This window comes from Leuciscus leuciscus, assembly GCF_965113295.1.
Source record: "Leuciscus leuciscus genome assembly, chromosome: 10".
In the NCBI taxonomy this organism is placed as follows: Eukaryota; Metazoa; Chordata; class Actinopteri; order Cypriniformes; family Leuciscidae; genus Leuciscus; species Leuciscus leuciscus.
In genome coordinates this window covers 37,043,428-37,063,638 of record NC_138734.1, presented here as the reverse complement: position 1 = coordinate 37,063,638, position 20,211 = coordinate 37,043,428, and the positions used below count along the sequence as shown (strand labels likewise).

Sequence of the window (20,211 nt, the reverse complement as noted above, 5' to 3'; positions counted from 1 at the left end):
ATCATAGGCAGTTAAAGTGGTATATAGGAAGAATATATCCAGGCAAACCTGTTCAGAGCGAGTGGTCTTCAATCCATGCTGTAGATGACACATTTCCTCACCTGTTGCACACTGTCTCTGATTGTTCCTGTATAAAAAGGCCTGGATCTACATATATGCATACAAAAAGAGTCAGTTATATCTTGTCATCATCTGTTCTCCTGGCTTTCTATAGTGCTTCAGATGAGAACTAACTTTCTGTAAAGCTTCCTCTGTCTTCTCTGGGGTGTTTCGATAGGTTTGAAGAATATCACTCAAAGGAATGGACATGTTCTGTAGTGTCAAGTTCCTGATAAAACACACAAAGAAATACAGACTTTTTAACTAATACAATTCACTGAAAAACCCCTTTAGGTCTGTGGGTTACTCTCACTTTTCCATGGCATTGGCCACATCCATAAATCCTCCAGAAGTCACATTGTTCCGGTCCCAAACCAGCGTTCTGTCAGAAAACAGGGCAAAATAGAGACAGTTATAATAAGGTTTCATTAGTTGGGATTGAACTACCAATGAACAATACTTCTACAGCATTCATTAGTCTTAGCTTATAATGAATTAATTTATTAATACATTTTTAGGATCAAAAGTTGCTAACATTAACTATGTAACTCATAATGCACAAATAACATGAATATGAACATTCTTTGTAAGTAACATTAACAAAGGTTTATAAATGCTGTAAAATTACATTTACTCATTGTTAGTTAATGCATTAACTAATGTTAACAAACAAGACCTTATTGTAACTAACTATGACTAATTATAAATTAACAATAATGATGTCTCGTTGACAGGAACAATGATCCAGGAACATGTCCAGTTCAGCAAAAGAAATCTACAAGTCACCATGTGTGCATGTGAAATTACTTTAGCTTGGTGTTGATCATGAGGGCCTTTGCTAGCATCTTTGCTCCTGTGTCACCTATACAATTTCCGCTGATATCAATCTTTGACAGGCTTGCATTGCTTCCCAGGCTGTTGATGAGGATAGTGGTGCCTGTTTTTAACTTTGAGTCACATACAGAGAGAGACTCCAGTGGCTAAAAAGTTTGAAAAAGAAAGTAAAAAGGTCACTATCCAAGCCATATGCACATCATACATTTTCTTTATCAAGTTCCATTGATCTTACATTCAGAGTCATTTTATGGAGTCATTAACCTTTGGCTGTAAGTCTCATTAAGATTTCTATCAAGTCTCATTAGCTTAAGAAAACAGTATTGACTGAGCAGGTTGGGTCGTGAGAGGCCAGCGCTGATTCTTTGGAGAGCATAAATGCTCTTATTAATGTGGATAAAGTTATATAAAGTTGAGAGTTTGTTTTAATGAGTCCTATCTTTGAGTCAGAGCTGCTTGTGTAATTACTGAGACCGGGCGAGCCTTGATGGAGAGGGATTTTGGGTAATTAAAATTCAAAGCTTGCTGGAGAAATGAAGCGGGGGGGGGGGGGGGGGGGGCGTCTCTGTGGACCTTCTCTCTTTATTGGTGGTACTAGTATTACAAGAATAGACGCAAAAACACACAGAAGCACACATTCCAATCTCCACCGCTAACTGAGGCAAAGATAGCAGCTCTTCCTACTCTCGTTAATGTTATGTGAGAGCTGTGGTCCGTAGGTGGACGTTCTGGTGTACGTAACCATGGTGGATGGGGGACATGTGATCCTCATTAATTTGCAGTAATACTCATATCATTTGGGAGAGGCTGCAGATATGACTGAGGCCTGATTCTAATACAATAATGGAAAGTGTGTGTTTATGTGTGTAGGGTTTCTGACATTAAAAATGATGTACTCACACACTCCTCCTCCTGAATTAGCTGTACAAGGCGGTGTAACACATCTGTAAGAGCTCTGAGAGAAAAAGGAAATAGTTGAAAGGAAAAGGAGGAAGCGATAACATTTTAAAGGAAATGTGTAATTTCAGCACCACTAGCACAACCTTGTAGAAATTTAACAAGTTTCCTGAACAATCTCCCATCTAACAATCAAAAAATTACACACATCATCTAAAAAAAACATGACTAATCCACAGCTAAACTACATGGCACTTACCTAGACTTCATGGCAAAATTGCGTCCGATTGAAAGGTGTCGAATAGAATGACTGCGACCAATGGAGAGAATTAAAGTAACCATATTGCTCTCAAAACCTGAGAGAGAAAAAAATCAAATTATTAATTGTGATTTGTTTTTAATAATAATCAAATTTCACTCCGTGTCATGTTAGCCATACAACTACTTCCGTCACACTAAGCTACCAAATTAGACATGCCTCTTCTTTCTACATGCATAAACATTGTGTTTTTACCTGTAAAGTAGACAGAACACGTTCTAGGTACTAGTAACAAATGAATATGTACTTGTATCTATTAATAAGTACTAGTATCTAATTAATAAGTACTTGTATCAAATGAATACGTACTTGTATCTAATAAGTCAAGTATCTAATGAATAAGTACTTGTATCTAGGGAATTAGGATAATTTTATGCATACCATTCCATAAATCGCTTACAGCCCCTTTCATATGATCACTACAAGTTTCAAATGATTTCCAGTGCTCCAGTCAAGTATGTTTTCATATCTTATAATTCAAATATCTCTCTCACTTATATCACACTGACACAAGCCTCTCTCTCCCTCCTTTGTGTGTGTGTTTGTATGTGTTCAGACAGGTGTGATGATAGCCCTGCAGGGGCACAGTGTGGGTCCAGTGGGTCATGTGCTATTCTGACTGATGTGTTGAGCCTTTCTCCTCATGTAGCCGACACAACAACGCCTATATTTGCTTCGTCTCCTCCTGGGTTATAAAAATAGCATGGCCTGATTCCATCTTCTCCCAGGGTTCAAAATTTTCATGAGCTTCTGTCTTGAAAGGCAACACTAGTTGCTTCGAGAAGCATCGAAAACATCCAAAATCATTTATTTTTCTATTAAGCAGATATCTAGTTCATATTACAAATATACATTCAATGAACTAAGGAATATTCCGGGTTAAATACAAGATAGGCTCGGTCATCAGCATCTGTGGCATGCTGTTGATTACCAACGATGATGAATTTCACTTCTCTTAGTTTGAAAAAAACAAAAAACTGCTGGGTTGTGTTAACCCAATTTTGGGTCAAATATGGTCTCACCCAACGTTGGGTTAAAAATTAAATTTAAAAATGGACAAACCCAGCCGTTGGTTTACAGTTTTAATGTAACCAATGCAATTTGTCCATTTTTAAATTGCATTTTTGTCCATTTTTGATTTTGTCCAAAATGCAATTTGTCAATTTTTAAATTGCATTTTTTAACCCAACGTTGGGTGAGACCATATTTGACCCAAAATTGGGTTAACACAACCCAGCAGTTTTTAGAGTGAAGGAAAACCTGTACAATTACAATGAGCGCCTATAGCTTAAAAGCAAAAATACGAAACATGGTAAAACCTTTACATGAATTCTTCATTAAAATATTTGAACAGTTAAATTGTGAAAATTGTCAGGAAACATTCTGTGCATATTTTATGTTTAGAATCTTAAAAAAATTAGGATTTTGGACCAATGAGATTAAATTTTTTTTCCATGTTTATATCTATTCCACAGATTTTTCCTAAAGAATCTATGCCAAAGAATGCTGTAATTGTCTGCAAATATTATGAGCTATTTGTACAGATGTACACAACGCACCATTTACTACTTTCTTATCTTATGAAAAGAAGAGGTTTTCTGAGAGGCAAGAGGACAAATGCACACACACAGCGAATCAGATTAATTTATGCCTCCATCTCTCAACGCATCAGTCAGATATGATTTATAACCCGATGTAAGGAGAGATCCTGTGACCCCTCTAGTGCTGTTGTGAAAGAGACAGTCAAGTGAGAGCAATATAATAAATCTGACAGAAAGAAAGAGGATGGTAGAAATGGAGGTTAACAAATTGCTGGAGCTGTGAATGAGAATAAAATAAGAGACTGTACCGTTGTCAGACAGGTCTAGGCTGCGGATGGCCTTGGCCTCGAAGATGTGTTCCTGAATCACCTGAGCTCCAGCCGACTTCAGCTACATGTACCACAACATCACACACAGTTTTAAGAAAAGATTCATACAATACTTTGATGTGTATGTCAGTGTGTGTACCTCACAACAGCTGATGTCAAGCTCCAGCTCAGATAGATGAGTGTTGGTGGCCAAGCCCTGTAGTAACAATCTAAACAACATTAACACTGGACATTAATAATGATCCAAATAAAATAAAAATACACTACCGTTCAGAAGTTTGAGGTAAGATTTTTTTTTTTTTAAGAAATAATACTTTTATTCAGCAAGGATTAAATTTATCAAAAGTGACACTAAAGACATTTTTAACATTATGAAAGATTTCTTTCAAATAAATGCTGTTCTTTTGAACTTTCGATTCCTCAAAGAATACTGAAAAAATCTGCCACGGTTTCTACAAAAATAGGCAGCACAACTGTTTTCAACATTGATAATAATCAGAAAGGTTTCTTGGGCACCAAATCAGCATATTAAAATGTATTTTTGAAGGACCATGTGACACTGCAGTCTGGAGTAATGATGCTGAAAATTCAGCTTTGCCATCACAGGAAAAAATCACATTTGAAATATATCAAAAAAGAAAACCATGGAAGCTTATTTCCGCCACGGAATAAAAAAATTCAAAAGATAATTGCGACTTTTTCATCTCACAATTCAGACTTTTTTTCTCTCACAATTACGTGATATAAACTTACAATTGAGAGTTATGAGGTCAGAATTTAACCTCACAATTCTGAGAAATAAAGTCAGCTCAATTCAGCAGAAATAAAGTTGCGAGATTATATCTCACAATTCTGACTTAATTACTTGCAATTGCGAGTTTATATCACGCAATTCTGAGAAAAAAATTCAAGGAAAAAAAATGGCTGAAACAAGCTTCCATAGAAAATTATTTTAAACAGTAAATAATATTACTCTTTTCAGTTTTGATCAGATAAATTCTGCTTTGGTGAGCATAAAATACTTATTTAATTTTACTGACACCAAACTTTTGAACAGTGCTGTGTACAAAATTTGTTGCAGATATTTAGACCATAAGCGAACAGATTCTAAATTTAAAGGAATTTAAGCTTATAACACATACATTCATGCTAATATTGGAACAAAGCCCATACCTGAGAGCCTCTGGAGGTAGTTTAGTTCCAGCCAATCCCACGTATTTTAACACAGTGTTCTTGCTAAAGAAATCCCTCACACTGCGCGTGACCTCTCGTACTTTCCTAGCACAGCCACACAGATCAGTATGTACATGCTGCCTACGTAGAGATGCTTACACTTCATAATGTCGATGTTTTGATGGCTCACCTATGAGAAAAAGTGTTCCTGGAGAGGTTGAGGTAGCTCAAAGTAGTGCAGCAGCCGACAGATAGAGACACAAACAGCTAGAGAGAAACAGTAAAAGAAAGGTACATCAGATTCTTTACTGAAGTGAAAAATTCAAGCATTATTTGGTAAACAACTGAACCAGCTTTTGGGTACAAACTGTCTCATTCCCAGTCTCATGGGCTAATATTGGATAAATATTATATATGTCAGTATTTAACTTCCATAATTCATTTTACACCACAATATGAGCAATCAAATAAAACGTAGAATATAACTGATGGGACTCACTGTGTCTAGGGGGCAGTCTGTGCAGCTGAGGTCAAGGTGAGAAACTGCATTTGGAGCAGACAGGAACTTAAAGAGGCTCTAGAAGAGAGACAGACAAGCATGAGATTTCAAAGCCACCCTGTCCCAAGTGCTCTTTTTTGCTAAATTTTGCAATGCTGCCAATAAATAAAACCTATATGACAAAAGACATATGCAGCCAAGTGAAACCAAATAAATGTAGCCTGGGTGAGTTCTTTCAACAAAAAAACTAAAATTTTGAATGGTAGTGTATCTAATGTATTATAAATAGTTTTTTTTGTGGTGGGCCAGTTAAAATATTGGCAGTGCAAGTACGAATGTGAACACCAGGCCCCTACATCCCCCCAGCTCTCTTAAACTCACCACTGCCTCTTCTGTGGCCAGGCAGCCGATGTTTCCGCTCAGATCTAGGTGGGTAAGGGTGTTGCAGAGAAATGTACTTTGATGAAGAACTTGAACCAGACAGCCGAGGCCTAGTGTAACAGGAAGACCCTAAATTAGCATTCACAAAGCAATGCCATGGCAACCAACCCTTTATTATCTTGAATCTAGTTACTTTTGTAGTTGCGAAGCAGCATCTTGACATGTTCAAAAGGAGTAAGAGATAAAAACTGCACCTTTTGGGGACATGGAGACCTTGGATAGGTTCAGCTGACTGAGGCCACGGGACAATTTGCACAAACTCTGACTGAGAGCAATCACACCTGAGAGCCGGTAAGCAGAGAAATCATAACATCAGCCTATAACACAGAAAACCATGAACAGACCAAAACCTAATTTCAGATAGAGAATCCGCATCAGAACCTTTATCCTCTATTGCATTGATAGACAGGTTGATGATATGGATAATAGAGGCAGAATTTTCCCGAAGAGCAGAGGCCATCTTGACAGCAAAATCCCTGCATCGTGAATTCAAAAAGAGTCAACTTGCTTCAAAGTAACACATAGAAATTGGGTAAATGTGTTTAACTTTTCATAAGTGCAAGGGCCTTGATTAAGCTCACATTTTGAGTCCGCTGGCCTCCAGACTGACCTCCTCCAGAGCACAGGACCGGGCGACCATATAGAGGACCTGCTCCTGCACATCAGGGGTCTGAGAACAAAGAGAAGAGGTTCTCAACATTTTTTGAGGCAAACAGACATACCAAGATCGACATGAATTGAGCATGATACACTATGACTATGATAAACATGTTGAGTGGGAAGAATTGTGATCTGTGCAGCCACAAAATATTGAAAAAATTAAATAAAGAATACGCTTGTTTGTTTGATTGATTGATTCAAGAAAGTGGCTTCGGCTACAATTCATTGTTCTACCCATCCTTAAATCCTCTCTCCATCTAAATGAGTATACTGTATCACACAGAGATCAAAGTCACCTTGAGCATGTCTTGTTGTCATGGCCAGATCAGCAATATATTATTTGGAAAGTGGCCTATATCTGACCTTTCCACAGCCAGGAGCGAGAGGAGATGAAGGTCTGACATGACTGAATAAGCCAAGTCTAAACAAGAACAACAATTCTGCTCCAAGTTAAAAGTAGGGTTGGCAATGTTTTTCATAAACACTTTTTGTTATACTGGTTGAAACTCTCTTCACCATCCTGATAGCAATCAATAATAGAGGTGGTTTAAATATTTAAAAAAATTTCATGTATCTTTTCTGTGGAAGTCTCAGGACCAAACAATGTTCATTCATTGCATTCGGACCAAATGAAATGATACGATGTCCAACCAGCCTGTCAGCATATGTATTTGCATACCTCCGCACATCATGTTCTAGAGTTCTAGACAGACAATCACCAAGCGCCGCAAACAAACAGCAGTCATCTTTTTCAGTTCCTCCTGAACCAAAACAACAAGCATGCTGTGCTCACGCCATGTCGTGATTACCGTAATTACAAGATGGCAACACGTGATGTTCTAGCTGATGTACCCAGAGCTGTTCACATCCTCAGACTCGGAATTATGCATTTCTTTGGAAACACTATCAACGCTGGATTATTTTTTAATTTTTTAATAGCACAGTTGCTAGACAGGAAGTGAGGTGGAAGAGAGAGAGGGGGGACGGGATCGGGAAAGGTCTATGAGCCGGGACTCGAACTCGAGTCGCCCGAAGCACAACGGCGCTACATGTCGGCACACTTGCCCACGAGGCTGTAAGACTGGAAGAGAGGCCAACTCTCTGAGAAAACAAAGGAAATTAAGATTTGAACTCTCTCTTGTAAAGCTAGCATCACTATTTGAGACGCAAGTCTCACCTCAGATTACATCTCTTCCCCTCTTCCGCCACTCTTTCTCTCCCATGCTGATATCACTCATGAATCTGCAGCAGTCAGGTGGTACAAGTCAGACCTCTACAAGTTATTTACGTTTATTGTAATGTTATGTACTTTGAGACATGAGGTAATTTAATGCCATCTCTCGTGATGTTTTGTAGACTCTGCTCTGGCTGCGTACCGTCGATTAGGAGGATGCATGGCTTTGGAGGGAGGTTGGGAACTTATGCTTTCAAAGCTAGCTTGCTATTGCTAGCCTCTCTGAAACTGCCTATTATACCTTTAACAGCTTTCTTTATCAATATGCATGATTATTAGCCCAGTAATATCCGTACATACCAGTTTGAAGTCCTTGCTGCATATCTTGGTAAACCACTGGTTGAAGGACAGAGCGCCCACTGCTAAAGCCAAGTCCCTATTAACATTAACAGAATATTATTATTACTATTATTGTTATTATAAAAAAGATATATTGACCATTTTTATATTAAACATTTATAAATAAATTAATCTATTTATTTATTCAAAATACTTCCTTTCAAAAGTTTGGGGTCAGTACGTTTTTTTATTATTAGTTTATTCAGCACATTACATACATTAAATGGATCAAAAGCGACAGTAAAGATTTTCATATTGTTACAAAATTTTTTTATATTTCAAATAAATCCTGTTCTTTTTAAACTTTTAATTAAAAAAAATCAAAGTATCACGGTTGCCACAAAAAATATTAAGCAGCACAGCTGTTTGCAACATTGAAAATAATAAGAAATGTTTCTTGAGCAGCAAATCAGCATATTAGAATGATTTCTGAAGGATCATGTGACACTGAAGACTGGATTAATGATGCTGAAAAATCAGCTTTGCATCACAGGAATAAATTACATTTTAAAATATATTAAAATAGAAAACCGTTTAAGAGTAATAACATTTCACAATATTGCTGTTTAACTGTGTTTTTGATTAAATAAATGCAGCCTTGATGAGAACAAGAGACTTCTTTCAAAAACATACAAAAACCTGGCTGAGCCCAAATGTTTGAAAGGTAGTGTATATTAAAGTTTTATATATACAAAATTCAATATATATTTAGAAATTAGAAATTATGCATAGTTTTTAATAATTTTTTTCTTAACCAGAGATATAAGTTTCATTGTATACCTGCTGTCTAAATGACTGAAGTCGATGAGGCTGAACACCCGACAGTTCTGAACATGGTAAATATTATCAACATCCTAGAAACAGAAGCAACAGTTCTTAAAACCATCATTGCTAAACCTTTGACATTTTCAATTCTTGTTAGTAGTGACTCCCACAGACCCACTGAACTTCCACACAGCATGGGAACTCGTTGAAGTCACACAACGCTGCATATGTGTCTGAAAAGCCCCCTGTAAGGCACCAAAGAGGATGAAGAAAAATCAAATGAAAGCACTTGGATATCTAAATAACATCTAGATGTGATTGTCAACAGTGATCTAACCACATGGTCCAACTACTCCATTCACATGTTCTTCAACTTTGGAGGCAAGACTGCGTAGCCGCTCTTGAAGATCAGGAGGAACTTTCTTCAGCAATTTCCTGAAAGCAAGAAAAAGATGGAGGGGGATAAAGGAAGTGTAGGATCAGTGTAACCACATCAGCCAACACAAATTCAAAGGTCATGTTTGTTCCATTTGTGGGCAGATAAATCTGTTAATACTTACCAGAAGAAGTGAGTCAAATTGGAGAAGACCTTATGGTTTAACTAATCAGATTTTATAATAAGGGGCAATATGGAAAAATGAATCTCCATAAAGATCATCCACTTTTTTACAGTGATAGATTGAAAAAATGGTTCTGTTTCCAGACCCAGATTTTACACCAGATATTCAATACACAAACATGTAAATCACTGTTGCAAGTTAACTCAATTTATGTCAAAAAGGTTCTATATTAGGAGAAAGGTCTTAAATGATTGCGTAATACTTTCATGTTTAGCGAGTTCTACTAACAACAAGTAAATTTGCAACTACATGTCAACTAACTCTCATTAGAGTATCAGTAGACTGTTAGATTAGGGTTAGGTGTTAGGGTTCAGGTAAGTAGAATAAGTTGACATGTAGTTGCAAAGTTACTTATAGTTAGTAGAATGTCTGTTGGGGGACTATGAAAATAAAGTGTTAGTAGATACTAAGCAGACAGTCTACTAGTACTCTAATGACAGTTAGTTGACATGAAGTTACAAAGGTACTTATAGTTAATAATAGTATCATGTCTAAAGTGGACCATATAAATAAAGTGTTACGTTTTTTTCTAGTGATAAAGGATGTTTACAAGCTGTCTCATTACATTTACCTAAAATTAAAAAAGATTTAAAACACAATTAAATCCATAAAGTGATCCCCTAAATTATTATATATATATATGAAGCGACCTTAGAGAGACAGAATCATTGTTTTCAGACCCTTTGAGAAATGAGGTGATGTGCAATGTATATTATGAAAAAATGTAAGTGTTTTTTGGATGCATGCAAACCTATAGTTGGAGACCTCCAAAACAAAATTAGGAACCTTTAAATAGTATAAGAGTTGAAACATTACCTCAACGTTCCTTTGTTTAATATTATATTTACACTACACTATGGCCCAGTTTCACAGACAGGGCTTAGATTAAGCCAAGAATAGGCCTTAGTTCAAGTAGCTTTTATAAACGTACCCAAGAATAAAACTTTACTGGTGTGCATCATGAGACAAAACAATGCCACTGACATTTTAAGATGTATTGCTTTCAGTTAAAACAGCTCCAACATGCATTTTAGTCCAGGACTGGCTTAAGCCTTGTCTGTGAAACCGTGTACCAAACCAAATGCACCATGTTTGATCAGATGTGATGTTTCTCAGATCACTCACCCTGGCGATGAATCAGGAAAGATCTTCTTGAGTGAGGCGGTGACATGGCTGACCACAGCTTCCAGATCTCTCACTGACATCAGGCTAAGAAAGTAGCTCTGCTTGTCTGTCTCGATAACCACCTCACAAACACAAAGTGCAAGGGATGATAAGTGATAAATAACTAACTGGCTGGCTGATTGAAAGAGATGAAACTACTGAACCCCCATTGCTTGCCCCCCAACAGCTTGACATTTGCAACAATTTAAAAACCACAGGCTTTACTCATTGGAAAAAACATCAGGGTTGAAAACTGACCTCAACTTCCCTGTATTTTCAACTTCATGTTTACATCGTACTATAAATATGTTAGCAATTTAAATAGAAAAAGAACAAAATACTACAGTAAAAAAAGTGTTATTGGACCCTTTTCACATTTCCGAGGTTCTTCAAAGCGGGGGTCGTCATAGTTGGGTAAACTTCATTAGTGGTGAATAGAAACTGCACGACTCCCATTTGCTCGAATGGCAAAAGAAAAAAATCCATGATAGAGTTTCCACCACTTTCCAAAAGAGGAAAATATCGAGATTGATTACAGCCGTCAGAAGAGAGAATGATGTGAAATTTGCCATCAATCCCTAAGCTGTTATATTAGAAACACCCTCACAGCAGTGGTAATTCGTTTTTTAATAGTTTACTGCCAAGGGAATATAACAATAGTGTTATAATTACATTTTTTTAATGAAAATTTGAAAAACTTTACTAGATTTAAGATGTTGATAATTGTATAACTGTCATCACTGTCAGTAAAAGATGTTTTTGTTGTTTTTACTTGTAATGCATGTATTTGTTGTATTGTAAAATTTGAAAATGTTTTTATAATTACAAAGTATTATCTCATAATTTACAGAGAAAAATCATATTTGGCAATATTATACTACCGTTTAAATTATTTGTGGTCAGTCATTTTTTTTATTAAATTATTTATTCAATTAAAACTTTTATTCTACTAGGACGCATTACATTGATCAAAATGAAAACTTTTACTTGCAAAAGAGATCTATTTTAAATAATTAACTTTCTATTCATCAGAGAATACTGAAAAGATTAATCAGTCTCCACAAAAACATTAAGCAGCACATTTGTTTTCCATATTAATAAATAACGAATTTTTCTCGAGCACCAAATAAGCATATTAGAGTGATTGACAATTCATGAAAATTTAGCTTTGCCATCACAGGAATAAATTAAATGTAAAATATATTAAAACAAAAACTAATATTATAAATTGTAATAATATTTCCTTGGAGGATGAGAATTTGTAATAAAAAATAATAGAACAATTGGATTGAACTTAAGTTAAATAATGAATTGCATAATTTATGGGGAAAATATATGGTATATTTGTATTATATCACAGCTGCCCTTATTTTATTTTAAATTCACAGATGCTTCAACCCAAAGCAACATATAAAACGTATACAAATGTTACAGTGTAGATTAATAAGCAAACTTTAAATGTTCATTATCGTGGCGTGTTGTAGCTGTAGATCTCTTACCTGCTCAATGCTGTCGATGATGATGGCATAGATCTCGAGATAACTAAAGGAACTCTCCACCTGAAGCAAGAGACAGGACCGCTGTAAACAGCACACATACTCTACAGCAAATAACACTGGAAATACAGTGACTCACAAGTTAACATAGAAGAGAATGTGGGCTGGGGGGGTCAGGGAGGCTGGATCTTTTATTGAAACTCAAACACAGAAGTTGAGCTTTGGAACGAGTATTTTTTTTCTTTCCACAGGAACTAGCATTGAGTCATGCACTTTCAGCATCTAACTGCTCTCCATTAGGAGCTAATAGCTCTTCTTTCACAAATCAAGAAATACAATCAACTCTTAAAGGAGTACATGTCATTCCATCTTTTCCCAAAATCCTCAGTTATGAACTCGCATCAAGCTGTTTGTGCTAAAAGCAGAAGAGTCTATATTACTCAAGTCTATATTACTCAGAGGAAATATAAATCTCTACAAATAATTATTCCCCCCTACAGCACTTTGAGTTAATACTGTACGTGATCTACTGACCCTCCTGTTTCTAACCTACAGCTTGTTTATCAGCTGCATATTTTTAGAACACAGTGTCAATTCACTGTTCAAGGTTATTGGGTGTTTTTTTTTTTTATGACCATTTCCTTATTCTATCAGAATGAATGTATTTCACACACCTGATGTTCTGAATGTGAATTTTAACATTATGATTTCTGAATGTTAAATGGTATATTGGTACTGAAACAAGAGCTGTATGGTCATGTAACATTAAAGCTACATTACTTTGAAGCATTTCATTTTAAAATACCCCATAAAATTAGCCTGTTCTGATACACACTGGGCTCAAAACATAGATGGACACTTAAAGGGATAGTTCAGCCAAAAATGAAAATTCTGTCATTTACTCACCCTCAAGTGTTTGCAAACCTGTATGACTTTCTGTCATCGGTTTAACACAAAAGAAGATATTTTATTGGATGCCAATGGCTATCATCACCTGTCTGGTTACCAACATTCTTCAAAGTATCTTTTGTGTTCAACAGAAGAAAGAAACTCATACAGGTTTGGAACAACTTGAGGATGAGTAAATGATGACAACTTCATTTTCATTTTAAGCCACACTTGAGTATGAAATTAATTTTTATTTGAAAACAATATTTAAAAAAATCTGAAAACAAATCATACCATTTTCTCAAAATTTAAAATGTAATTTCAATATACGATTGAGGGAGCAGGCTACACAGTTAACTCCGAGAAAACGCTATGCGTGAGCAAACAGTTTGTGAATAGGCTACTAACAAATGATGGCCGTGAAAGAGACTGTGAACGCATTGAATAGGATATGTTTAGTTGGTGAATAACATAGGCTACTATTACACAGTAGCGATAACGTTAAGCGCACCAGAATAAAATATAATATTCAGAAATAAACAGTGTAGCTGACTTACAGATTCAGTTAACATCCACAAAGGAATAAGTGCAATGATTCGGGGAGCAAACTAAACAGTGAACAAGGGCTACTTAAAGAATTAGTTCACTCAAAAAAAAAAAAGTGCTGATAATTTACTCACCGCGATGTCATACAAGATATCCATGTCTGTCTTTCTAAAAGAAATTAAGGTTTTTGAGGAAAACATTCCAGAATTTTTCTCCATATAATGGACTTCAATGGCAACCAACGGTTTGAAGGTTCAAATGTCCGTCTCAATGCAGCTTCAAAGTCTCTACACGATCCTAGTCGAGAAATAAGGGTTTTATCTAGTGAAACGATCGGTCATTTAAAAAAAAACAAAAAAAAGATATATATATATACACTTTTTAACCACAAATGCTAGTCGTGTACCATCTCTGAGATGTGCCACGCATTGCATCATCACGTTGGAAAGGTCACGCGGCACGTCATCTAAGTTATTTGTCTGTGTACTCCGGTTCAAAAAGGTAGGGAAGGGCGAAAAATTCCATCTCATTTTCTCCTCCAACTTCAAAATCGTCCGACATCTTTGTTTTAATTTATTATAAAAAATAAATATAAATTTGTGACCTTTCCAACGTGATGACATAATATGTGGCGCATCTCAGAGATGGTACAAGACGGGCATTTGTGGTATATATATATATATATATATATCTTTCTTTTTTTTGTTTTATAACCTATCATTTCGCTAGATAAGACCCTTATTTCTCGACTGGGATTGTGTAAATACTTTGAAGCTGCATTGAGACTGACATTTGAACCTTCTTTGAACATTGGAATAGTTGGTTGCCATTGAAGTCCATTCTGTATAGAAAAATCCTGGAATGTTTTCCTCAAAAACCTTAATTTCTTTTCGACTGAAGAAAGAAAGACATGGATATCTCAGATGACATCGGGGTGAGTAAATTATCAGCAAAACGTTTTTTGAAAGTGAACTAATCCTTTAAGCTCCGCTGCTTTCTTCGACCCTCTCTGTCTCTGCTCCTGCACTGTGTCAGTGTGAGAGGGGGGGTGGCCAGCGGCTAGAGCGGCAAAAGCCAATGTGTGCCTCTTTTAACAATATATTTAACGATATCTTTTGCATTTCTAATCCAAACAACGCCAAACTTGGCACTGCACTTACTCGTGCTCGTAGCAAGACACCAGTCAAGTTTGAAATCCATCAGACTAACGGTTCGAGAGATATGCGAATAAAAGACACACACACACACACACACACACACACACACACACAGACAGAAAGACGTTCCTGTAATTTATAGATAGATATACTATTCAGAAGTAAACAGCGTAGCTGACTAACAGATTCAGTTAACATCCACAAATGAGTAAGCGTGACGATTCAGGGAGCAGGCTACACAGTGAACTCGGAGAAAACGCTCCGTTTGAGCAAACAGTTTGTGAATAGGCTACTACAAATGATGTAGTAGCCAAATAAAAAAATTATATTCAGAAGTAAACAGTGTAGCTGACTTAATGTTTAGCTGACAGAGTGTTTATGTCAGAATGTTTATTTTTAAACCACAACCTTCTAAGTGCTTCTTTTACCGGTTCGAGAGATATGCGAATAACAGACAGACAGACCTGTAATTTATAGATAGATAGAGTTAAATGTTGTATATAACCAAATATTGACTAATTGTTATCTGAAACTTTTTTTTTTAAGTGTAAGACAGCGGTGTAGAAACCATTTGATAAGTCTGTGTGCATGAGCATGCATGTAGAAACGTAGAAATATCTAAAAGTAGAGGAAAGAACGTCTCCCCAGTTAAAATGATTTCTACGACCCCGATCTGAGATCGATGTGCTCTGATAAACTGTTTCCCACCTTCACTGGCTGCTTGCTGTGGAACACATGAGCTCTCCATTGAGACATCACCTGTTAAAGAACAAAAACACAACAGAACAGTGTAAATGAGTCTAGTGCCATCTGCTGGTACACAAAAACTGCTCACAACAACAGGCTAGCTACTTCCTTTCAGTTGTACTCTCTGTTATCAGTCTTTGTGGCTTTCAGTTTTATAGCTCAGCAACCAACCAAAAAATTTTGTTTTTACAACAATATTGTTTGGCAAAACCACAAAAAAATATTGTGGCCTTTTCAGTGCTTACTCTTTCACATTAAACAGAGAGAAGCGTGCAAGCCCTTCAATGATAAATGAACGAACAGTGCTGACTGTGCAAGCAGATTCTTGCAAAGCATGAGACATGCTCATTTCATCAGCACATCTCTGCACCATGAGCAGCGAGTGCTGCTTTCTAGATGAACATCACAGTCGACAGTGAAGTCGTTCGGTAATACTAACAAGACTGGGAGAATCCAGAGTTTTCAAATTAATTTAATGACATTAATCATGTGACTTTGAACAGACATGATGCTCTTTTTATATTATTCTCAAATCATGCTGGAGAACATGATCATCAGGTTTTGAACAAACGTATGGAGAGTTCATGCAGCTCAAGTGCTGCTGTCATTAAAGCAAAAGGGCAACAAACCAAATTACTAAGACATTCTGAAATTCATATTTTCCTCATATTTGTTCTTAGAAATATTTGTTCTGTATACATATATATGTATGTATGTATATAAAAAATAAATAAATATATATATATACATTATATACATATATAAAGTGTAAAAAAAAAATGATTACACAAATAAAAAGAAATACATATTCATTATTACATAATTGTGAGGGTGAGAGGCTGACATACCAAAACTCTGTTCTCTGCTCGTCCCTTGCACTGGTTGATATGCACCAGACTCATGAACTGAACCCTTTGTGGCTTCAGATACTGAGTTATGCCTTCTGTAAATCAAGCATAGAACCATTTATGCAGAACTGCATATCACTCTAAAAAAATAAATAATCTAAGCACCGCACTATAATGTTATCACATCATAAAAAAAAAAAGGTATGCACGCATTTCTGTAGCATGTTCTGAAAGTATTGTGTAAGAACCTTACCTTTGAGGCAAAATGGGACCTCTGTCAGCGCCGCCATAATGTCTGCTCACTATGTCAGTGGCAACAGGGTGAAGACAGGCCAGCGCTGGCAGTGTGTGATACACTCTTGAACACACACTCACATCCTGCTGCTTTATGATTCATGCTTATGGGGGAAAACCACAGTATGAGAGTACAGGTCTGAGACAGGATGTGACACCTGAACTGCATGAAGAGCATCCTATGACAGTCACTTCAAGATGTGCAGTTTCTCACATAGCACAATCATTTCAACCCCAATACAGATTAAATAAATCTGTTGGCAAATGTTAATATGTAAAGCTCCAGTCAGTGGTTTTGCTGTCACCTACGCACAAGATGTATAGAAAATTAAATGCTGTACCTGTAACCTTTACTCTTAAGATATACTGATGGCTAAATACTACAAAAATAAAACTGCTAAATGGGTATTTTTCTACTCAGTATCTCCCTCTAATGGAATGTTCACTAGGAAATTGTGACAACCCACCCAACTAAAATAATATCTGATCTACTGTAACTTGTTGCTATCATGAAAAATACCATACATTTTTAAATTGGGTGAAAACAAAGCACTACACAATTTTTATAATTTCCACTCCATTGCTGAAGCAGTATTTACTATATGTAATGTTTCAGCTGCTTGGCAGATTTAATACAATAATTAAATTTTAAAAAGTAGACAATTTAAACCTTCATTGGTGCTTACTGGTACCAGTCGAATCATAATTAATGCAAATGCAAGATTCCTTTTTTCCCTGTTGTAACTTGGCACAGAATAAACAGACAAACATTGATAAGGACAATATTTTTTTTATTAGCTGTACAGCAATACATTCTCCACACCATCTTACCTTATAGGCCCTCTATATACCCTCGCAACCAAAATAAATGTCTTTATAAGGTTGGTTTTCTGACCATTGTAAAATTCAAATAGTACAGCTAGGTTAAAAAAAAAAAGAAAAAAAAAAAAAAAGCATTAACCTAGAATTAAGAGCTTTAAAAAAAAAAGCAATTTAAATGCAATTACATGTTGGAGGAAAACTTCATTCTGAATCTGAAAACCAAATGATCAGAAATAAGGACATTGCTCTTTTGAACAAGTGACAACTTTTTACAAATATCCCATCCAAGCTTCCTCTTCTAGAAACAGCTCATATCAAAATAGCTTCCTCGAACACTCGTATTAAACTTCTTAAATTAAATGTGGTCTGAAAAACCTATTGTAAACTTTTAAGTCTCCTTCCAGAATCCCATGAAATTAACAACTCGTGTGGCAAACAGTTTAATATTAGGGGTGGTTTCGGGAACACGACCACATCAAAACAGATCAAAATGATTGGAGTCATGCACGTTGCTGTACCTGCCCAGTTCTGTCCCTTTTCTTCCTTTTACAAAAGCTAGAACAAAATCCAACATGGAAGCCAGTATTCGTCAGGTGGAACAATATTAAAGCCACTCTCTCATAAAAACACTAAGCAACCCCTCCCCATCAAGCGAGTTGAGCAGACTCAAATGCAACGATTCAGGCTACAGAAGGACAGAAAGAAAAGGGGTTATGCAGCCTACATGATTGTTCAGGCTTTATTTTTCCGCCACAAGTCATTTGAAAGCCTTCCGTGGCATGTTTCCAAACAACTACTGTTAAAAGCCATTGCCCTAGCATTCAAGGTCATCAATTCACTAGAAAAAGATTAAAATGTTCATAATAAAACAGAAAATAAAAATTATTTACAAGCAAGACTAACCAAGATTACCTTTTTTGTACAAATTGATCAACTGCAGGGTTGTTGTTTTTTTGTTTTTTAACATATGGATGGATGTCATCGTCCCTGGCATGATAATTAGCCGGCTACATTTCTACGCTCCCTAACATTATCATCTGTGACCAGTGAAAGAGCACATGAGGAACAAACAGCGAATAAAAGTCATCATAAATGTCAAACATTGAGAGGATTTTCTTGGACAGAGGGGGTAAAAACACCCATTTCTACAGCAGTGACAGCGATTCTAGATAGCAAGGCTTGACCAGGCACAAAATTATATAGTTTCTCAATATTGCCATGGTGATGTCAGATTTGAATTGACAAATGAAGACAGAAGGTAAGCTGGGTAAAGAAAAGTCTAGGTGCATGTATTATACCACATTATGTCAGAGACATTCCTGCTCTCAAAAATCATCTGGCCTCTCCAAGTACACAGCAAAAATAACTCAGCAGTTGAACTACTGCTGTGATAGAAACAGTAGAAAAGCGCAGCTTTGTGATCGTCATGAGAAGACAAAATGTAAGAACTTTAGGACATTGATAATTTTGAGTTTTATAGGAAAAGGAAGAGGAACAATGGAGTCTTTAAGAAATTTGATGCAGGACATGAGGCCTTAGCGTGGAATTAAAGGAGGTGAGGGGGGGGTATGTGAGCATGTGTGTATATGTATATATATATATATATATATATAAAATCAGGGGACACATATGGGGATGTGCATATAAGCAAGCATGTGTGATCAGCCTGTGTGTCCACACGCATCCCCAGATCACCGGTCCATCATGCTAAGGATCATTTCAGGAGTAAGATCACCGTTAGGTGCAGCTTCAGGGACAGCTAGCTGCACTGTTTCTACACCAGCCTCGACTGCCTCCACTTCCTCCACCACTGGCTGAGCAGCTACAGCCGCATCAGAGCCCTCAGGCTCCTTCTTCACAATGATGTTCTCAATGGCCCCTGTGCTTTCATCCTCCACCTGGATAATGGCAGCAGCTGCTAGGAGAAGCAGAGAGGGTCATTTAGTTTAACCCTGCTAAAAGATTTTGAATGGTTTGTCTTCATACACAGACGCACACACAGTACCTGTGGTAGTTTTGGCGACAGACTTTGTAGGAGAGGCCTTGGGTGCATTCTTGGGGGGTCTGCCCCGTTTCCTCTTAACGGGAGGTTCAGCTGGTGCAGGGATGGGAACGCTGGGTGGAGCCTGTTCCACATCCATCTGTTCATCATCCAGAAGATCATCCTCTTCCTCTTCATCAATGTCATCAAGGTCAGGTTCTCCATGCTCATCTGAGATATTCAGGCGACAGTTAAAGCTTTCATAAAACCATTAAGAGTAATGATTTACACTTAGCACATAATCATACACATTTCATTCTAATAATCCACGTGTTAAAACAGGTTTAGATTACCTAGTTATCTTAATAGTTCTTATTAATCAAGTATTTCTTCAGCTACTAAAGTCATACCAGCATAGTAGCAGAACTAGAGCCAAGCTACTTACCACTATCATCGTCGTCATCATCCTTTCTAGAGCGCATCTTCCTCTTTCGGCCACCACGAGCCCTTTTGGGTGG

General features: G+C 36.7%; 2 protein-coding genes across 7 annotated transcripts in view; both read right to left on the bottom strand.

Moving 5' to 3' along the window:
- carmil2 (capping protein regulator and myosin 1 linker 2) overlaps positions 1-17,107 on the bottom strand; it is a 38,960-nt gene extending 21,853 nt beyond the window's left edge. Inside the window, exons 1-24 of one of the 2 annotated variants that reach the window (XM_082182441.1) lie at positions 16,850-17,107; positions 16,597-16,691; positions 15,710-15,760; positions 12,414-12,473; positions 10,876-10,997; positions 9,468-9,565; positions 9,305-9,375; positions 9,146-9,219; positions 8,327-8,402; positions 6,714-6,802; positions 6,514-6,608; positions 6,327-6,413; positions 6,073-6,182; positions 5,692-5,769; positions 5,383-5,459; positions 5,193-5,297; positions 4,159-4,228; positions 3,999-4,080; positions 2,090-2,186; positions 1,834-1,888; positions 907-1,079; positions 413-481; positions 235-328; positions 49-147 (exon numbers count right to left, since the gene is read on the bottom strand). In XM_082182441.1, the coding sequence (XP_082038567.1) occupies positions 49-147; positions 235-328; positions 413-481; positions 907-1,079; positions 1,834-1,888; positions 2,090-2,186; positions 3,999-4,080; positions 4,159-4,228; positions 5,193-5,297; positions 5,383-5,459; positions 5,692-5,769; positions 6,073-6,182; positions 6,327-6,413; positions 6,514-6,608; positions 6,714-6,802; positions 8,327-8,402; positions 9,146-9,219; positions 9,305-9,375; positions 9,468-9,565; positions 10,876-10,997; positions 12,414-12,473; positions 15,710-15,760; positions 16,597-16,691; positions 16,850-16,886 (2,064 nt within the window). In that variant the 5' untranslated portion in view covers positions 16,887-17,107. The remainder of the gene's footprint in view (positions 1-48; positions 148-234; positions 329-412; positions 482-906; positions 1,080-1,833; positions 1,889-2,089; positions 2,187-3,998; positions 4,081-4,158; positions 4,229-5,192; positions 5,298-5,382; positions 5,460-5,691; positions 5,770-6,072; positions 6,183-6,326; positions 6,414-6,513; positions 6,609-6,713; positions 6,803-8,326; positions 8,403-9,145; positions 9,220-9,304; positions 9,376-9,467; positions 9,566-10,875; positions 10,998-12,413; positions 12,474-15,709; positions 15,761-16,596; positions 16,692-16,849) is intronic. The other variant, XM_082182442.1, reaches the window with a different exon arrangement.
- Positions 17,108-17,664: 557 nt separating this feature from the next.
- The window catches only part of ctcf (CCCTC-binding factor (zinc finger protein)), a 7,525-nt gene continuing 4,978 nt past the window's right edge, over positions 17,665-20,211 (bottom strand). For 4 of the 5 annotated variants that reach the window (XM_082182496.1, XM_082182497.1, XM_082182498.1 and 1 more), the window contains 3 exons: positions 20,139-20,211; positions 19,718-19,924; positions 17,665-19,630 (listed from right to left, as the gene is read on the bottom strand). The exon at positions 20,139-20,211 is cut by the window's right edge and continues 66 nt beyond it. In XM_082182496.1, the coding sequence (XP_082038622.1) occupies positions 19,404-19,630; positions 19,718-19,924; positions 20,139-20,211 (507 nt within the window). In that variant the 3' untranslated portion in view covers positions 17,665-19,403. The remainder of the gene's footprint in view (positions 19,631-19,717; positions 19,925-20,138) is intronic. The other variant, XM_082182495.1, reaches the window with a different exon arrangement.